Source organism: Sminthopsis crassicaudata, chromosome 2, assembly GCF_048593235.1.
Source record: "Sminthopsis crassicaudata isolate SCR6 chromosome 2, ASM4859323v1, whole genome shotgun sequence".
NCBI lineage: Eukaryota > Metazoa > Chordata > Mammalia > Dasyuromorphia > Dasyuridae > Sminthopsis > Sminthopsis crassicaudata.
In genome coordinates this window covers 31957578-31974290 of record NC_133618.1, presented here as the reverse complement: position 1 = coordinate 31974290, position 16713 = coordinate 31957578, and the positions used below count along the sequence as shown (strand labels likewise).

Here is a 16713-nt window from a genome sequence, read left to right as displayed (position 1 = left end):
CCGTTTTTCAGTTGTGACTGACTCTTCTTGGCCCATTTGGGGTTTTTTTGGTAGTTACTGAAGTGAATTGCCATTTCCTTCTCCAGCTCATTTTACAGATGAGGGAACTGAGGTAAACTGGGCTGGTGACTTGCCTAGTACATGTCTCAGGCTGGATTTGAACTCAGGAAGTAAGTGTTCCTGATGCTTTATATAGTGTTCTGTGTGCCTCATCTCACATGAACTTCACCGCCCTGTGAGATAGGTAGCACAGGTGGTATTTTCCAGCTTTACAGGTAAGGACACTAGCCAAGAGTTTGAGGTAAGACTTGTGTGTTTTGCTTGAACAGTCACAAGCCACGGTCCCCCCCGTTTTTGTGATGCTCCCGGAGAGCCACTGGCAGAAGGCTTTGAGGGGCAGGGGGATCTCCTAGGCTGGATGCCAGTTCCAGCCCTTGCTTGGCTGTGAACAGGGCACTCTGTTTCTGGGGAGCTCTGATGGATAAATGCTAAGACTTGTACCACGTCATGCCGTGGGAGTTCCTGCTATCAATAAAGAGATGGGATTTACTTTGCTTCCCCAAGCTATCTTCTCAGTTTATTTGTAATGTTTTTTAACTGATCCTTTGCAATTTCAGATTTTGCCTTATCTGGCTTGGGTTATATTGAACATGGTAGCTACTGAACACTTGGTAGATTTCTCTCCTTTGAAATTTTCCTTACGCTTGTGGGCCGTCCTTCACCCAGGCCGTAGGAACTGAAGGCACCTAACAGTCACAAGGGCTCACATTTCTGTAGCCCCTTGAGGTTTGCAGTGATTTTCTCCCTGTGAGCTAGGCAATCCCTGTATTTCTGTTGCTTTTCTACAGATGGAAAACTGAAGCTGTGAAAGGTGGAGGGCCAGGTCTTCTGGCTCGGACCTGTGCTCTGCTTCCATCAGCTTGTAAAAAACTGAACCAGCTCTGCTTGGGGCCAAATCCACAAGCATTCATATAGGGATTGCCTCCTTAGGCATGCATGTGACACGCCATCCACCCTGGTGCTCCCAGCTTGGATGGGGGGAGACAGCAGAGACCCCCTTCCACTCAGGCACCTCCCATTTTTGCCTGAGCTTCCTTGGTGTGTGATAATTGGGAGTTAAAGGTAGTTAGTGAGAACACATACCTTTTTTGACCTCGTGGACTCTACATGTAGTTACACAAAATTAGCTCAGACCTTTGTACACATTTTATTTAGGATAAATATCTTCTTTTGTATCTTGTTTTGTTCTTCCTTAGAATCGTTTTTTAGGAAAGGGACAAAGTGAAAAGTGATTTAAGACAGAGAGAAAAATCATAAGCTATCAGAGCTAAAAATATATATTTATAAATGAGAGGGAAAGAGAGAGAGGAAGGTGTGGATATCACTTATATTCACACCAAGGAAGCCCAGTCATTGTTTTGGAATTTTTCACCTTAAAAAATTTAAGTGAGACGACCTTTAAAATAAATTTTAGGACAAGGCGAAAAGTTCAGCGCCGTCAGGAAAGCTGTTGAACCGTTCATCTGAAACTACATTTTCAGCCACTTCCAGGTCTTCCTCCCCATTTTCTCAGCTTTTGTTTCCATTCTTTTCCTTTTCAGGGATTGGAGGCGACCCCTTTAATGGAACAGATTTTATCGACTGCCTTGAAGTCTTCCTGAAAGACCCGGCCACAGAAGGCATCATCCTGATTGGGGAGATCGGTGGCAATGCTGAAGAAAGCGCAGCAGCCTTCTTGAAACAACACAATTCAGTAAGGACTTGTGCCCTATCATGGGTGGGCTTTAAAAACCGCCGTCCCTGTTTGATGAGATGCTCCGTGGGGTCGTCAGGAGAAGGCCTCCGGAGACCTCTGCTCCGGGCCTGCTGCTGGGTGCCCTGGGCTTAGGAGGAGGTGGAGACTGAGCTTCAGGACCCTGGCCATGGCCAGGGTCAGTCAGGTGCCAGCACTAGGCCACGTGGTCTCTACAGCACATGCAGGAAATGCAGAATTCAAATAGATTAATAAAAGACTTTTGGGGGTTGAAGATTATTAGCATCCCTTGAGCTCAGAGAGGTTGTGAAAAGTTTTATTTCTCACATAAACTGCTTTCATAATCCTCTTTGGGGAAGGCTGCTGACTGACTGGTCTTTCTTTAGTCATCTCTGAAACTTGAGCCACATTGGGGACATATTCCACTGTACCTCAGCTGCTGCCTTTTGTGCTTTAATTTTTAAGAGAATTCATATTCTATTCAGATACTAAGAAGAGTGAGAGTGATCTTAGAAGTACTAAAGAGTTGAGTGTGGGAGAGGAGAGCTATCACTTGAATTGTTGTTTTTCCCCCAGCTTGGGTCAATCTGTTCTCTCTGGGTCCCTAATGAAGGCAGGGACAGTCCTTCCACAATTCTTCGGATAGTGGGTTTTGTTTTGAAGACTAGAAGGAGGGAGGCTGATCAGGATGGTCTTCAGGGAGGAAGGAAGGGAACCGACATGATAATCAACATGGAAGATGCTTAGGAGGAAAGAGTTTCAAGAGGAACGGGGTGAGGTGACAGTCAGATGCTGAACAGAAGTCTGAGGGAATAGAGTTAAGAAAAGATTGTTGCATTTCCAATTATTTGGTCCTTAAGGATCTTCTGAGAAAGCAGTTTATTAAAACTGGTGAGAGGGTTAAGTGGTGAGAGGGTAAACGCCAACTTGCAGATTGACTTGAGGTTATTTAACTAGAGAGATAAAAATATAATAAAACAGATCATGTTAATTTGTAGTTTTCTAAGTCAGAGTGATGTTGGAGGGATCTTGAGTTGGACATGAGTGAGGTAAATAATCAGGTACAATACAAAATATCCACAGAGAGAACAGAAGGTGATCTCAAAGGGGAACGTTCTAGCATTTGCTGGAAGACAGTTGGGGACACATGAAAGCCTCCTTCAGAAGGTAGAGTCTGGAGGGGGGCATTCCCTCACGGAGGGACAGAGATGCCAGTGTTAATGGACTGAGAATGTGAACAGTGGGAAGATGGGAAGATGGGAAGATGGGAAAGGTAGGAAGGGGTCGGCTTGGGAAGTGCTTTTAGTACCAAACAGCTTTTTGTTTGATTCTGGAGATAATAGGGAGTCACTATTGAGAAGAGAAGGTGAAGTAACTGAGGGCTGCCCTTGAGGAAAATCCCTTTGGCAGGAGAGGAGGGGGCAGCAATGGAGGCAAGGACTGTGTGTGTGTGTGTGTGTGTGTGTGTGTGTGTGTGTGTGTGTGTGTGTGTGTGTGTGTAAAAGGGAGAGAGGGAAGGAGGGAGGGAGAGAGAGACCAGTTGACATTGCATGTGGCTGTGGCCAGTCTGCGGGTCGGGTGCGGGTATTTGAAGATGATGGTGAGTGTGAATCGGGGTGACCGGGAGGGAGGATGGTGGTACTCCCAACAATTCTAAGATTGAAGAAATTGGGGCTAAAGATTTTGTGTGAGATGCCAACGACGTCCAGTTCAAGAGCTCAGGAGAGACAAGGGCCAGATTTCTAGGTCTGTAGGAGCAGCAGCTCTCTGGGGGATGAAGAGCTCACCGGGTGAGAGAGTCTGCAGGATGGAGCCTGCAGGGGGTCTCCAGGGTAGTGGTCAGGGTGTGGAGGGAGATCCAGGGGCAGTCTCTATCAGGGTAGCCAGGCTAGTTTGGTGGCTGAAGTTGGAGCAGTTAGAAGCTGCTCAGGGCTGTTTTCCCCGAGCTTGTGTAGAAGCGATGGGTCGTGTGCAAGGAGGACCCTGTTATTGTAATCGTGGCTCAGTGCTCGGTGTTGGGTTTCAGCCCTTGTGAGGTGCTAGGCCTCTAGCATCCTGGACTTCCCCACTCAGCTGTGGGGGTTCTTGAGCTCCTCAGTGTGATTGATTGTTTCATTAGAGCGTTTCCAGAACTGGGCCCTTGTTTAAAAGTAGCATTTTGCTGTCCCCGCAGGGTCCAAAAGCCAAACCTGTGGTGTCCTTCATTGCTGGCTTGACTGCTCCTCCGGGCAGGAGAATGGGTCACGCTGGGGCCATCATCGCCGGAGGGAAAGGTGGTGCGAAGGAGAAAATCGCTGCTCTTCAGAGTGCGGGAGTGGTCGTCAGTATGTCCCCAGCCCAGCTGGGCAGCACCATATACAAAGTGAGTGCCAGGGGACCCCCAGACTAGGCCCATGTCCGGCCCTTCCTGGGTCTTTCTCTCTTCTTCCATTCGGGCACTGCTTCACTGAGGTGGAGTAATTCCATTAACGTTCTAATTGGGCATGAGCGGAAATAACTTTCTGAGTAAAAATTTCATGAAAAAGCCCACACCTTTGGGACTGCAGGTTGCACATGCGGCTGCAAGAGATTCCTCCCCAGGAGGGTCCCGCTGACTCTCCTGCGCGTCGGGTTCTTTTCTGGGGGCCACAGGCAACTGTTCAGGGCCAATTTCATGGGCAAGATAAAAGGAGAGGCAAATCCACTGACTTGGTCGAGGTCCTTTAGATTCCGAGGGAGAGGTCAGGATTTGAGCTTGGTTCCTCCAGCTGGAGAGCCGGGGCCAGCTCCCGGCAGCCCAGGCGCAGTGGGCACGTCACTGACTCTGGGAGCCTCCTCTCCCCCACTGTCCCTTCTGCCTGCCTGGGCCTGGGCCGTCCAGGGCGGGATACCTCCCCGAGAGAAGGGCCTTTTTTGTCATGAAGGGAGAGCGGTGGAGGAGGAGGCCTGATGAGGGGCGGGGCTCTGTTTCTGGACCAGGACCGTCGGTTTTCTCTTTGCCTTTGAACTTAACCCTGAGTTAAGTGTCCACACTGGATGGGCTTGCTTCCCGTCATTGGGGTTCTGGTTTCCATTTTCTTTGTGGGTTGTTTTTCACCCCAAAACTTGAGACTGAAAAGATCCCAAGGAGCTTGTGGCGCTTGTCCAAGCTTCTCTCAGGGCAGAGGGAGCCTCCCTCATGAGCTCTGCTCTGCCAGGAGACGAGGGGGGCTTATAATGCCCGAGGGCCTCGCACACAGCAGGGGCTTAATAATGAGGGTGGGTTAATGGAACCGAATGCTCACTACTGGGCTTTGTCTGGTCAAAGTGAGGAGGAGGAAAAAACAAACAAAAAAGCCCATTTCTAATATGATTCTTTCTCGGCCTTGTCTTGGGGCGAGGTAGTGGGTCACTTATTTTCCTATTATCCTCTAGTGTCCTCACCACCATCCGATTGGATAACATTGGTCCTATAAAGAGTGACCTTGGTGGCTAGGGAGCGTCAAAGAAGAGGAAAAGAAGGAAGGAGGGAGAGGAAAAGGAAGATATAAGAAGACAGGAGAGGGGGAAGGGGAGAGGAGGGGGAACAAGCGGGGTGGAGGCAGGCAAGGCCCCCAGCAGTGCAGGAGCCGCGCTGTCAGGTTGCTCCAGCAGGTGGCAGCAGAAGCCTTGGGATTTCACTGACTTTATCTTGTCATTGACAGCCTCAGAAAGCAATTTTAGAGCCTCTTTGGGGAGTTTCTTCAAACCCCAAGGAGATCAGAGTCTTTTTGGCCATTTCTGCTTTCCTCTGTCTTTGGTTCCGCTCCTGTGTTGAGGGGACCTGCTGTTTCTGTCGGGGCCCGCGTGGGGAGCACAGCCATGTTTGCCCCCCGCAGTGAGGGGCCGGTGGGACCGGGGGCTGACTCTCAGGGAGCCGGAAGCTGCCCCTGGGGAGCCCCAGCCTGGGCTCTGTCTCCGCCTGCTGTGGCGAGGTTCGGAGTCCTGTGGAGCACGAGCGCCGCTTGGGTCTCATTTCTCTTCCCTCCCCGTTCTGTCTCTGAAGGAGTTTGAGAAGAGGAAGATGTTATGAAACGTGGGGAAGAAGCCTCGGAATGAATCACTGTAGAGATGCCAGCCAGCAGCTGCCGGCCTCCGCTGGCGTCCGCTGAGTGTCCGCTCCTGGCCGCGCCTGCCCAGCGCCGGCCTCCCGTCCAGGCGATGTGCGTGTTTGGGACGTCCTACCTTCAGATGTATTTACCTGATTGTACATCATAGTCAAACAATAAATCTTTTATTTGATTTGAAGATGAAGTTCTGGAGTTTATTGGGGGATAGAGGGCCTGGGGAAGGGAGGAGGATTTAAACATTTTTAAAGAACGATGTAGGTGCTATCGAACGCACCTGGGTCCTTGCCATGACTGAGCATTGACTGGCGCCAGAGCCCACTTCCCTGGATCCCTCCCCCCCCCCCCTTGTGCCCTCAGAAACCTTGTGCTGCTCCCAGCAAGGTTTCCCGTGGTTCCTTCTCCCGCCCCCAGCCTCTGTCAGCCCCCAGCTTATGCAGGCCCACGTTTGGGCCGACGAAGCTCGTTTCCAGGCTTTGCCTGCCAGGGAGAGGGAGCTTTGTCAGCCGGCCGCAGCTCCAGCCGGCCACTCACCTCAAAGCGCCCTGAGGTGCCCGAAGCAGGAATCCCAGCAGGAAAGAGCCTCCATCGCCTCAGGGAGGCGGGGCGACCGGGGTGATTGTCACAGCCAGGGGAATATTGAACCCCCAGTGGCCACGGCCTGCAAAAGTGAGGCCCGGACTTGCTTCACATCCCCAGGCTGCTGGTCCCTGGAGATGGACTCGGAGTCTGGGGTCTGGCCCGAGCTTGCGTAGGACGGGTCCAGAACCTTACTTAAAAGGGGAGATAATGATGGTGTCCTCCAACCTCCGCAAGTGGCCCTGACTCCAGGACTGGCACCTGACCCACCACAGAGGGAGGCGGTAGTTGGCGAGGCCTGGGTCCTTACTAGCTGCGCTGCCTGGTTAAGTCACCGCCACTTTTGGCCTCAGATCCGTAGATTGAGGATAATAAGGGCCCCTGCCTCACAGAGCTGCTGTAACATGTGCATAGTAGCTACCTCTCTATTGTGTACACTGCCAACACTCATTATTAAGCGCCTCCTGTGTATCAGGCACTGTATCAAGCACCAGGGACATGTTATTAACAAGCATTTATTAAATGCCCCCTGTTACCAGGCACTAACTCAAGTACGGGGAATACTTCCGTGAGCATTTATTAAGCACCTGTGTGTAAGCGTGATGTCAAGCCCCAGGCGCTTGTCAACAAACTTCTATTGAGCACCTCCTGGGTACTAAACACTATTAAGCACCAGCAAAGTCATCAGCAAGCATTTATTAAATGCCTTCTGTTCACCAGACATATCAAACAGTAGGGATACATCAGTGAACATTTATTAAGCACCTCTGTGTACCAGGCACTCTATCAAGCACTGGGGATACAAAAGCAGGCAGATAATGTACAAGGAAGGTTGGAAGGTACGTTACAGGTGTGACTCGGCCCCCTTATTTTAGGTGATGTCTCCCCTTCCCTCTGACCCACCAGAATCTTACTCATTGTTCACCTCAAGTCACATATCCTCTGGGATGCTTTCACTGGCCAGCCTGATCCACCGTGATCTCTCCCTTCTCTGGGGGTCCTCGTTGTCTGATAGACCACAATCTGTCTTCTTCCTCACTTCCTTCTGGCCCCCGGCACACAGTATTCGAGAAGTAGTTTTCCATGAATATGATCTGACAATGGGACTGCTCTTTAAGAAGAGAAACTTCTCTTACCTGGAGTAGAGCCACAGTTTTGCAGATCTCTGGGTCCTTCCTACCATCTTTCCAAAATGACCCTTTGGTTTCTTGTGTTTTACATTTCATTCTGTTCCATGCATGTGTTTTTAAAACAGAATGGAAGCTCCTTGAGGCCTGGCATACAGTAGGCACTTACTTTGTGCTTGTGGATTGATTGATGGAACCTGTTTTGGTCCCATTTGTTGATAGTTGTAACAGGCCACGCAGAGGTGTTCATTGAGTTGTGAGTGAAGGTTCTTTGGGAGCTCATTTGTATCCACTAGTGATTAGGGCTTCCTGGAGAAGCACCGGCAGGAATTGCCCAGAGCACCTCAAGGACCCCAGCGCGCAGTTTCATTATTATTTCACAGTTTTGTTCCCAAGTCAGAAGATAGGCTGCTTCCTCAGGAAAATGTGTATTCCAGCTGTGTGTGTAATTTGGAAGATCTACTTCCTTTGACGCTTATATTATTTCAACTTTCTCTCTTTAACCTTAGCCAGATGGTGCTGTGCTGTGTTATGTGATATTAATAATGTCAGAACTGACTGCAGTTTAAAAAAATGCCGAAAACATATACTTGGAGTATATTTCTTACAAATTATGACTAAGTCCATGCTGGCAAATGCTATTTTACTGGAGGAGGTGATGAAATGCCAACGGTTGTAAATGAGTAATACCAGCTCTAGCGAGAGGCCTGATGAAACTTTGGATTGCCTTTCTTATAAATGGAAATAAAAAGGCCGAGAAAATCAAAACAGGTGAGTAATATACACACAGAATCAAATCTTACTTCCCTGAGTTAAATGTCCGTTTCAGTTAAACTTTCACTGAATCCTAAGAGTAGAGCTGGAAGCTCATTAGAACATCCCCCCCTTTATTTCACCAGTGAGGAAATGGGCCAGAAAGGGGAGACCTCCCTGGGGTCACCAGTAGTCATTTATTTGAGCTGCACAAGTCCCCAAATGGATGAAATCACAGCTCAAGACACAGAACAGCCAACAAAGCTTCAAATACCTTCCATGCATTCAAACAGAATATTTCCATGTACCAGAATGGCTCTTTACAAACCAGGATTGTTCCATTTTCTGTCTTTGTATTCCAAAAGTGCCCCTCGTAGTGTCTGGCTCATAATGGGCATTTAATAAATGTTGATTGATCAAGTGACTGGGTCTTTGGAAAACCGAACTAGAGGAAATAGATTTATATTAAAGGAGAATTGATTCCACTTAACACAAAAAAAGAGTTTCACCTCAGGCTGATAAATCCCTGAATTACAAAAGATAGTAGTGAAGATTCCATCCTGGAAAACCTTTAAGAAAAGAAGAGACTTAGTCAGATTTTTACCAGTCCACGGGCAATAGTTCTTCGACCAAATGATCAATCATCCTACCAGTTTTAGAATTAACCCCTGATCTGTGAGCTTTTTTTTTTTTTTAAACTCTTTTCATAGATATTCAACTTAGCAACTTCAGAATAGAAAATACCTAATTATTTCTCTTGGAGATGTTTTAATGGGTTACTCTCGGGTTCTGATAGGATTGATACGCTTGGCTTAATGAAGGTAATAATAACCATAGGAAGGACGGGCTCAACAGAAAAGGAATGGAAGGGATAGAATATGTGTGAGCCTCAAAGGCCTTCGATGGAATGCTGGGATATTGGAGAATAATATGGATGCCAAATAGGTAAGTAGTTGGAAAAATATTAACCAGCAGTAATTAAGCAACTGATTAGGTGCTAAACAGTATATTTTAAGCAGACTAGTAATGGAAAATTCTACACAATTGAGTGCTATTCTCCCATCCATTTCCCTTACTACTTCTTTTGCCCCATTGATCTAGGTCTGACTTGGTTACCAAGCACTTGACTGGTGAGATTTGCAAATTTCTTAGTTTAGTCTCCTCTATCTGTGGTGCACACTATCCAAGTTGATTTTCCCCCCCTAAAATACTCTTTCCATCACTTTTTTTGCTTGAAAGTATCCAGCACCTTTCCACTTATCTGTAGGATAGACAGAATTCAGTACCTTTCAGTCTGGTTCTTATCGATGGATCAGACCTTAACTCGTGACTCTTCTGCTCATTTTCTAGGTTTCAGCTGTCCTGGATCTCTTGGTATCTTAGGGGTTTTCTGCTTCTGCTTGAGGTCTCCTCCACCCCCTCAGTCTGGCATTCCCACTCCCCTCCAACTCCCCATGTTTGCCTGTGACATCCTTCTGTCACTGTCTCCTAACTCCTTCCAGTCCTAACCTCATTCCACCAACACTGCTTTTCCCATTCTCCCATGCTCTTTCTCCTTGACCTTCTGATCTTCCTTTCTTCCTCATCCAGATCATGCCTTCTGTTGTAAGGTGTCCCTCAGGTCTCTCCTGGCTCGGACTGCTGATTTCCCTGGCTGGCTTAAAGTCCCAGCTAAAATCCCACCTTCTATGGGAAAACCTTCCCTAACCCCTCATCATTCTAGTGCCTTTTCTCTGTTACTTGTTTCCTATTTATTCCACATGTGGCTTGGTTTGTACATAGTTATAGTTTATCTTCTCCATTAAATTATAAGCTCCTTAAGGGTAGGGACCAACTCTTGCCTTTTTTTTTTAATCCCCATTGCTTGGCGAAATGCCTGGCTCATAGTAGTGAGGTATTTTTCTATTATATTAATAACCAGTTATTCTAATAGGATTAAGGCTTTTTTTCTTTATTTCCTCATTCAGGAGCCAGCCTCTGTATAACAGTAATTGCTGATAGATGAGATTGATTAAATCATCCCAAAACATGCTTCTCTATGTTGGGAAGGCCTCCATCCAACCAGGAGATCTTGCTTCTGTTTAGATTGTAAATAGAATCTTAATTTAGGTGAATTTCTGTTCCAAAGTATTAAGCCCATGTCCTCGCACCCTTCCAGTGGAATTTAAGGTAATCCAGCTCATGAAGGAGAAAATCAACCAAAGGGATCTGCGTAGAGTAGAGTTGGATTCCTTTGTCCAGATGGCTGGAGGGGCTGAGTCTCATGATCTAGCAGGAGCTGAAGGTTTTCAGCCCACCTCCTCATTTGAAAGTACGCTCCCTCAGTTGTTCACCAGTCAGGACTGATTTTCACCTGTCGGGGCACCTCTCTTTTCTAAAGGTATTTAACCCTGAGGTGATCTCCGTGGTTCTACTGAGAGAGGCCACTGTCCATTAATTTGTTGATCATCGATTAGACTAATTAATAAATTGGTCTCTCTCAAGTCCAGCATATGGAGATGGATAATTATTGGCTTTGTCCTCTAGGAGTTTCCAGTGTAATGGGAACACAGTGGGTCCAAAAAATTCATGATCCAAAGTAGAGGATAATAGGGCCAAAGAAGAGAAAAAGACAAAATGTTCTTGGGAGCAGGGTGGAGAAAGCTTTCATCAAGGAGTTGGTGATGGAAGTCATGATTCAGGGAAGGGGAAGGGATAGATTTGAAGAAGAAACCTTTTAAGGAGAAGGATTTAGATGGAGATGAAGGTGAGTACATTCTAAGTATGGGATATAGCCTACATAAATATACAAAAGTGAGGCAAGAAATGGGAAAAGATTGAGAACAGTTTTTGTCCTAGGCTTTGGAAATGCACCTAAAAAAAACAACGAAAAATCTGATCTTGCCACGAGTAACGTGGGGAACGACCAGTAATCCAGCTGGTTAGAATATAGTATAAGATCAATATGAAATAAAGCTGGAAAGATAGATTGGGGCCAGGCCATCGAGAACTGAAAGCTTCAAGAGGTTGGAAAAGATTAAAAACAACTATGTTCTAGGTATTGGGGATGCAACTAAAAATAAATAAAAACAAGAAAATCTGATCTTGCCACAAGTAATGTGAGAAATAACCAGTAATCCAGTTGGTTAGAATATAGTGTGATAGCAATGTGAAATAAGGCTGGAAAGAGAGCTTGGGGCCAGGCCATGGAGAACTGAGAAGTTTTCAATTTATCTTGGAAGCACTAGTGAGTTACTGATGGCTTGTGAACAAAGTGAGGATATGTTTGTGCTTAGAATGATTATTTTGGAAGCTGGGTGAGGGAAAGTTTGGAAAGGGAGAGTCTAGAAGCAGAGAGACCATTTAGAACATTTCAATAGTCTAGACATTAACCTGTAGTTTCAATGTGCCTGGAAAGGAAAATCGAGCAGATGGGGGAGATTGCCATAAAATAAACAAGTTTTAATGGATGTGGGGGATGGGAAGGAAAAGTTGGATTTGACCCAGGTTTATTGTCTGGAATTCCATGAGAATGGGAATAGTATCCATGGATAGACAGAGCAGGAATTAGAGGGGAGAGAGAGAGAGAAAGAAGGAAAGGGAAAGGGAGAGGGAAAAGGAGAGAGGGAGAAGAGAGAGAGGGAGAGGGTGTATGTGTGTGTGTGTGAATTGGGTAGATAAATTATTAGATTATATTAGATATTATTTTTAATATCTATATATAATTAGATATATATTAGGTATTATTTTCATATTTATATATAATTAGATGTTAGATTATATATTAAATAAACATTTGGTCAGGGGGGGAAATAACACTAGGCAATTCCCCTACCTAATACCCCCTCCTATCTTCCTACACACTGATTGATCAATACCTATCACTGAGAGTTCACTCAGTTGCTTTAAGCATGGTATAAACTGTCAGCGAATGGTTGCAGGGCAGTGTTTGGAAGCACAGTTGGGTAAGGTCTGAAGACCCTGACTAATTAGCTTCTGACCCTTCTTCCTCTAGATCGATATCCCAGCCTTGAACCCTGACTGACTCAAGACTGGCTTTACCCCCAGAGACATCGGAGATAGAATTCAGGGGATGATTGATCAGGAGCTCTAGCTGACGATTATCTGAGAAAGCTTCAGTCTGGAGGCACAAACCCTCCCCTTATAATGCCAAATGATTTCTACTCCTGTTGAACTGATAGATCATTGTAGAGCCAGACCTGGAAGAGATCTAAGAAATCCCCTACTCTAAAGGTATCAGATACTCTTGTCTTCTGAAGTGCAGCTGAACCAGATTAAAAAGTAATTGAGAAATTTTTAGCAAAATAAAAATACAATAGAACATCAATAATGTTTATATATGGTTTTCTAAGTTAATATGGGGCCCTTAGGGATCCTTATCTATGGTTTAATGGCCTCTGTTTCTGTTTGGATTTGATTAATGTTATTCAATTGTGTCTAACTCTTTGTGACCCCATTTTCCAACTCGTTTTACAGATTAGGAAACTGAGGCAAACATGCTTAAATTACTCAGTCAGCCATCAAGTGTCTGAGGTCAGATTTGAACTTGGCACATGATTCCCTGTGCCATCTAGCTATTCATTTTGGGTTTGATGCCATAGTTTTCATTCAAACCCCTTATTTTATAAATGAGGAAACTGAGCTCCAGAGAGGTTAAATAAATTCCCTATTCACACAGGGAGGATCATAGGACCAAAGCTGTAGAGCTTGAAGAGGACCTTGAGGTCATCCAATTTACTTCTTCCTTCTGCCCTCCAAACTTATTTTTACACTTAAGGAAAATGAGTCTGGAAAAGCTAAATGACTTGATATTAAGTGGTGAATGCAGAATTTGAACTGGAATATTCACTTTCCTTTTTCTTTTTTTTTTTTTCTTGAGGCAATTGGGGTTAATTGACTTATGGCCATACAGCTAGGAAGTGTAAAGTGTCTGAGACCAGGTTTGAAGTCTGTTCCATTTGACTCTGACTTCAGGGCCCATGTTCTACCCACTGGGCCTTCACTTTTAACTGAGGGCTCTTCCCATTGTCCCATGGTGGAAGTGAATGTGGCTCTCTAATGCCATGTTAGTGCTATGACACATGAATTTTTTGGAGTTCCCAATAAATATCTTTGAGATTTGGAGATGAGTCTATTGGCTGATTTTATTATTACAAGAAACCTAAATAAGAATTAATGATATGAGATGTGGGGGAAGGAGATGATTTACATTTTGGACAACGTGAAGTTTGCAGTACTAGTGGGAAAATCCAGCAGAGACATCTAATTGACCCTGGAATCTCTTAAAAACAAGGAAGTAGAGATGAGAATTTCAGAGTCTTCTGAGTGAAGGTGATAATTGAAGCAAGGGAATGGATGAGATCATCAAGGGAGAGAGTAGCAATTTACACTCCGGTTATGTACTTATATTCTAATTAGTGTTATAAATCTTTGTACATGCCTTATCTCCCCCTAGTATATTGTAACCTTGTTAAGAGAAGGAACAAGAGCATTACTCAGTTTTATTTTCTCCAGCCCTTGATACATTATATTGTATACTTAATATTTATTGAATAGATAAAAAAATCAATTGAGTCATTATCCCAGAATTTAAAAGTTGGAAGTGAGAGAAATATTTATTTTCTATCATATTAATAATCCCTTATTAATTAGGATCCAGGCTTTTTATTTTCTTATACAGGGACCAATCCCTATAGATCAGTCAACTAGTCTCGGAAGGGTATGGCTGATAGAAGAGATTACCCTCTTCTTTGGGATATAAGTTCCTCACTCTTGGGCAGGACTCCAACCAACTAGGAGATCTTATTTTTATTTGAAGTGTAAACAGAATCTAATCTAGGTCCCCCAATCCTTGCACTCCCCCTTGGGAGTTTAGGGTGACCCAGCCCATTCCCTAGAGGAGATGGATTCCTCTGTCCAGAGTGCTGGAGGCAGCTGTGTCTCATGTTCAAGCCACATTCTCAGAAGAAGGAACTAAAGACTTTTAGCCCTTCTGCTCATTAATTGTTTACCAATCAGAGTTGGTTTTTACCTCGGGGGATCCCCTTCCCCCAAAATATTAAAAACATTGGGTATCTCCATAGTTTTGTATTTAGTTACTGAGGGAAAACAAATTTTAGAATACAGCTTTTAGGGGAGATAGCACTAGGGAGATCCCCCAGATCTTGGGATGCTTCTGTTCTAACAATTTGTCAGTGATTCTGAAGTCTTCTGGCTTTGGAATCTATGATCCCAAGGTCTCCTCTCCTCCTCCTGAACCTTATTATTCTAACAATCTGTCCATCAATAACTGTAAAAGTCTTCTGGCCTAGGAACATACTATTTTTTTACTTAGATGTTAGGGAGAATATATTAGAGATCCTGAGGCCCTTTGCTCTTAGGTGCTGTTGTTCTAATTATGTCTGTCAATGATTCTAAAGTCTGCTGGTTTTAGGATAATCCTAGGTCTGCTGGTCAGTGATAACCAAATTCCTGAAACCCCTCCTCAGTTCTACCTCTAGCCCATAAAAATCAGCACATCAATGAATGAAGAACTGGATAAATGTGTCTCCTTGTTCCAGGTTCTTGGCTAAATTCTTTTGGAACTTAGCCCACTTCAATTGGCATTAAAATTACAATAAACTTTGCCCCTTAACTTGGATATGGATGGATATAGGTTCAAACCTACAAATTCTTCTGAGACACTTCGGGATACCGGTCTATGACCCCAACCTTTTGGAGTCCCTTCTCAACCTCAAAACAATGATCGTGAATTTATTGATTTTGAACTTCCCTAATAAATAAATTGATCATCAATTACTAGAAACTCTGTCTCTTCGATTTTTCATTCTTGACAGAAGAAGCTGCAGCTCCCCTAGATTTGTGTTATCTGCATATATGATAAATTCACAATCTATGCTTTTATCCAGGTCTTTGACAGAAAAGTTAAATAGCACAGTTCCAACAATAATTCTTTAGGGCAGTCTGCTCTTAAACAAATCTGGGCAAAATGGATGAAGGCCTTTTAAATAAGATGAGTCAGGAACTAGTGAGAAGAAAGCCCTTTGTCCTTTCTTTTTCAAGAAGAAAAGAAAGTTGCTTGTGTGACTTCAGCCAAGTTACTTAATCTCTCTGTGCTTCTGTTCCTCCTTCTACAAAATGAGAAGCACAGTTACTCCAAAAACAAGCTTTTACACACAGACACACACACACACACACACACACACACACACACACACACACAGAGTGTGTGTGTGTGTGTGTGTGTGTGTGTGTGTGTGTATATATATATGTATTACTATATATACATATACATATATATATATATATATATATATATATATATATATATATATATATATATATATATATATATATATATATATATATATATATATATATATATAGATATACATAATAAACATCTAGGGGCAGCTAGCTATTGCAGTGGATAGAGTACCAATCATGAAGTCAGGAAGACTCATCATTCTGGGTTTAAATCTGCCCTCAGATACTTACTAGCTGTGTGATTCTATTCAAGTCACTTTTGCCTCAGTCTCCTCATGTATAAAATGAACTAGAGAAGAAAATGGCAAATCACTGCAGTATCTTTGCCAAGAAAACCCCAAATGGGGTCACAAAGAGTTGGATGCCACTGATTAAGCAACAACAACAAAATTAAACCTCAAATCTGTGCAAAGTGAGTAATTTAGATGATCTGAAGGAAAAAACATGGTGCTCAAACAGCTAGCCAAGAAATCAGGACTATCGGGTTCAAAGTTAACCTTCCTCAGGGAATAGGAGAACCCTGAGAAAAGACAGCTTGCCCCTTAGAGCCAGAATTCTGATAGTTTTTACATAGTCTTGGGTTGACCAAAATCTGAACAATTTTCTAGTTTCTTAATAGCTGGATTCTTTGGAGTCATGTGGAGAAGTCTTCCCAACTGTTGCCTTATTTGAAGGCTCTCTATCTTGGGGTTCACTCCAGTAGTATTCTTAGGGCCCTTTACCTTAATGAATGAAGGTCATGAGAGTGACCACTGAGTTTTCTTCTACTTTGTGGTGATAGAGCCCTCTAGTGTCTTACAAATCTCTGCCTTGGCTACAGGATGGGAAAAGAGAGAATGTGGCTGGCACAGAGCATTGTAAACTTGGAAAAGTGACTCGAGTCCCAGGATTTAGAGGGACCCAGGAAAAAGCAGTGCAAGGCAAAATGGCATTATTAGATTTGAACTCAAAGGACCAGGCTTCAAAGCCATCTTCTCCTTGAAGTCTTTCCTAATACCTTCTATTTCTACTCCTCTCCTACTACATCACCTGATAAAAATAGGATAAGATAAGACTCCAGGGCGAGCAGAAAGGGACATCAGAAGCTATTTAGTCTGTCTCATTTTATAGATAGGGAAACTGAGGACTAGAAAGGTAAGTAGATTAATAGGATCAGAAATATAGAACTGAA

The 16713-nt window shown here is 44.3% G+C and overlaps 1 protein-coding gene across 1 annotated transcript in view; it reads left to right on the top strand.

The window, feature by feature from the left end:
• The window catches only part of SUCLG1 (succinate-CoA ligase GDP/ADP-forming subunit alpha), a 35283-nt gene extending 29285 nt beyond the window's left edge, over positions 1–5998 (top strand). Inside the window, exons 7-9 of the mRNA XM_074285604.1 lie at positions 1602–1753; positions 3927–4115; positions 5757–5998. Of these exons, the coding sequence (XP_074141705.1) occupies positions 1602–1753; positions 3927–4115; positions 5757–5783 (368 nt within the window). The 3' untranslated portion in view covers positions 5784–5998. The remainder of the gene's footprint in view (positions 1–1601; positions 1754–3926; positions 4116–5756) is intronic.
• The last annotated feature ends 10715 nt before the right edge of the window (positions 5999–16713 follow it).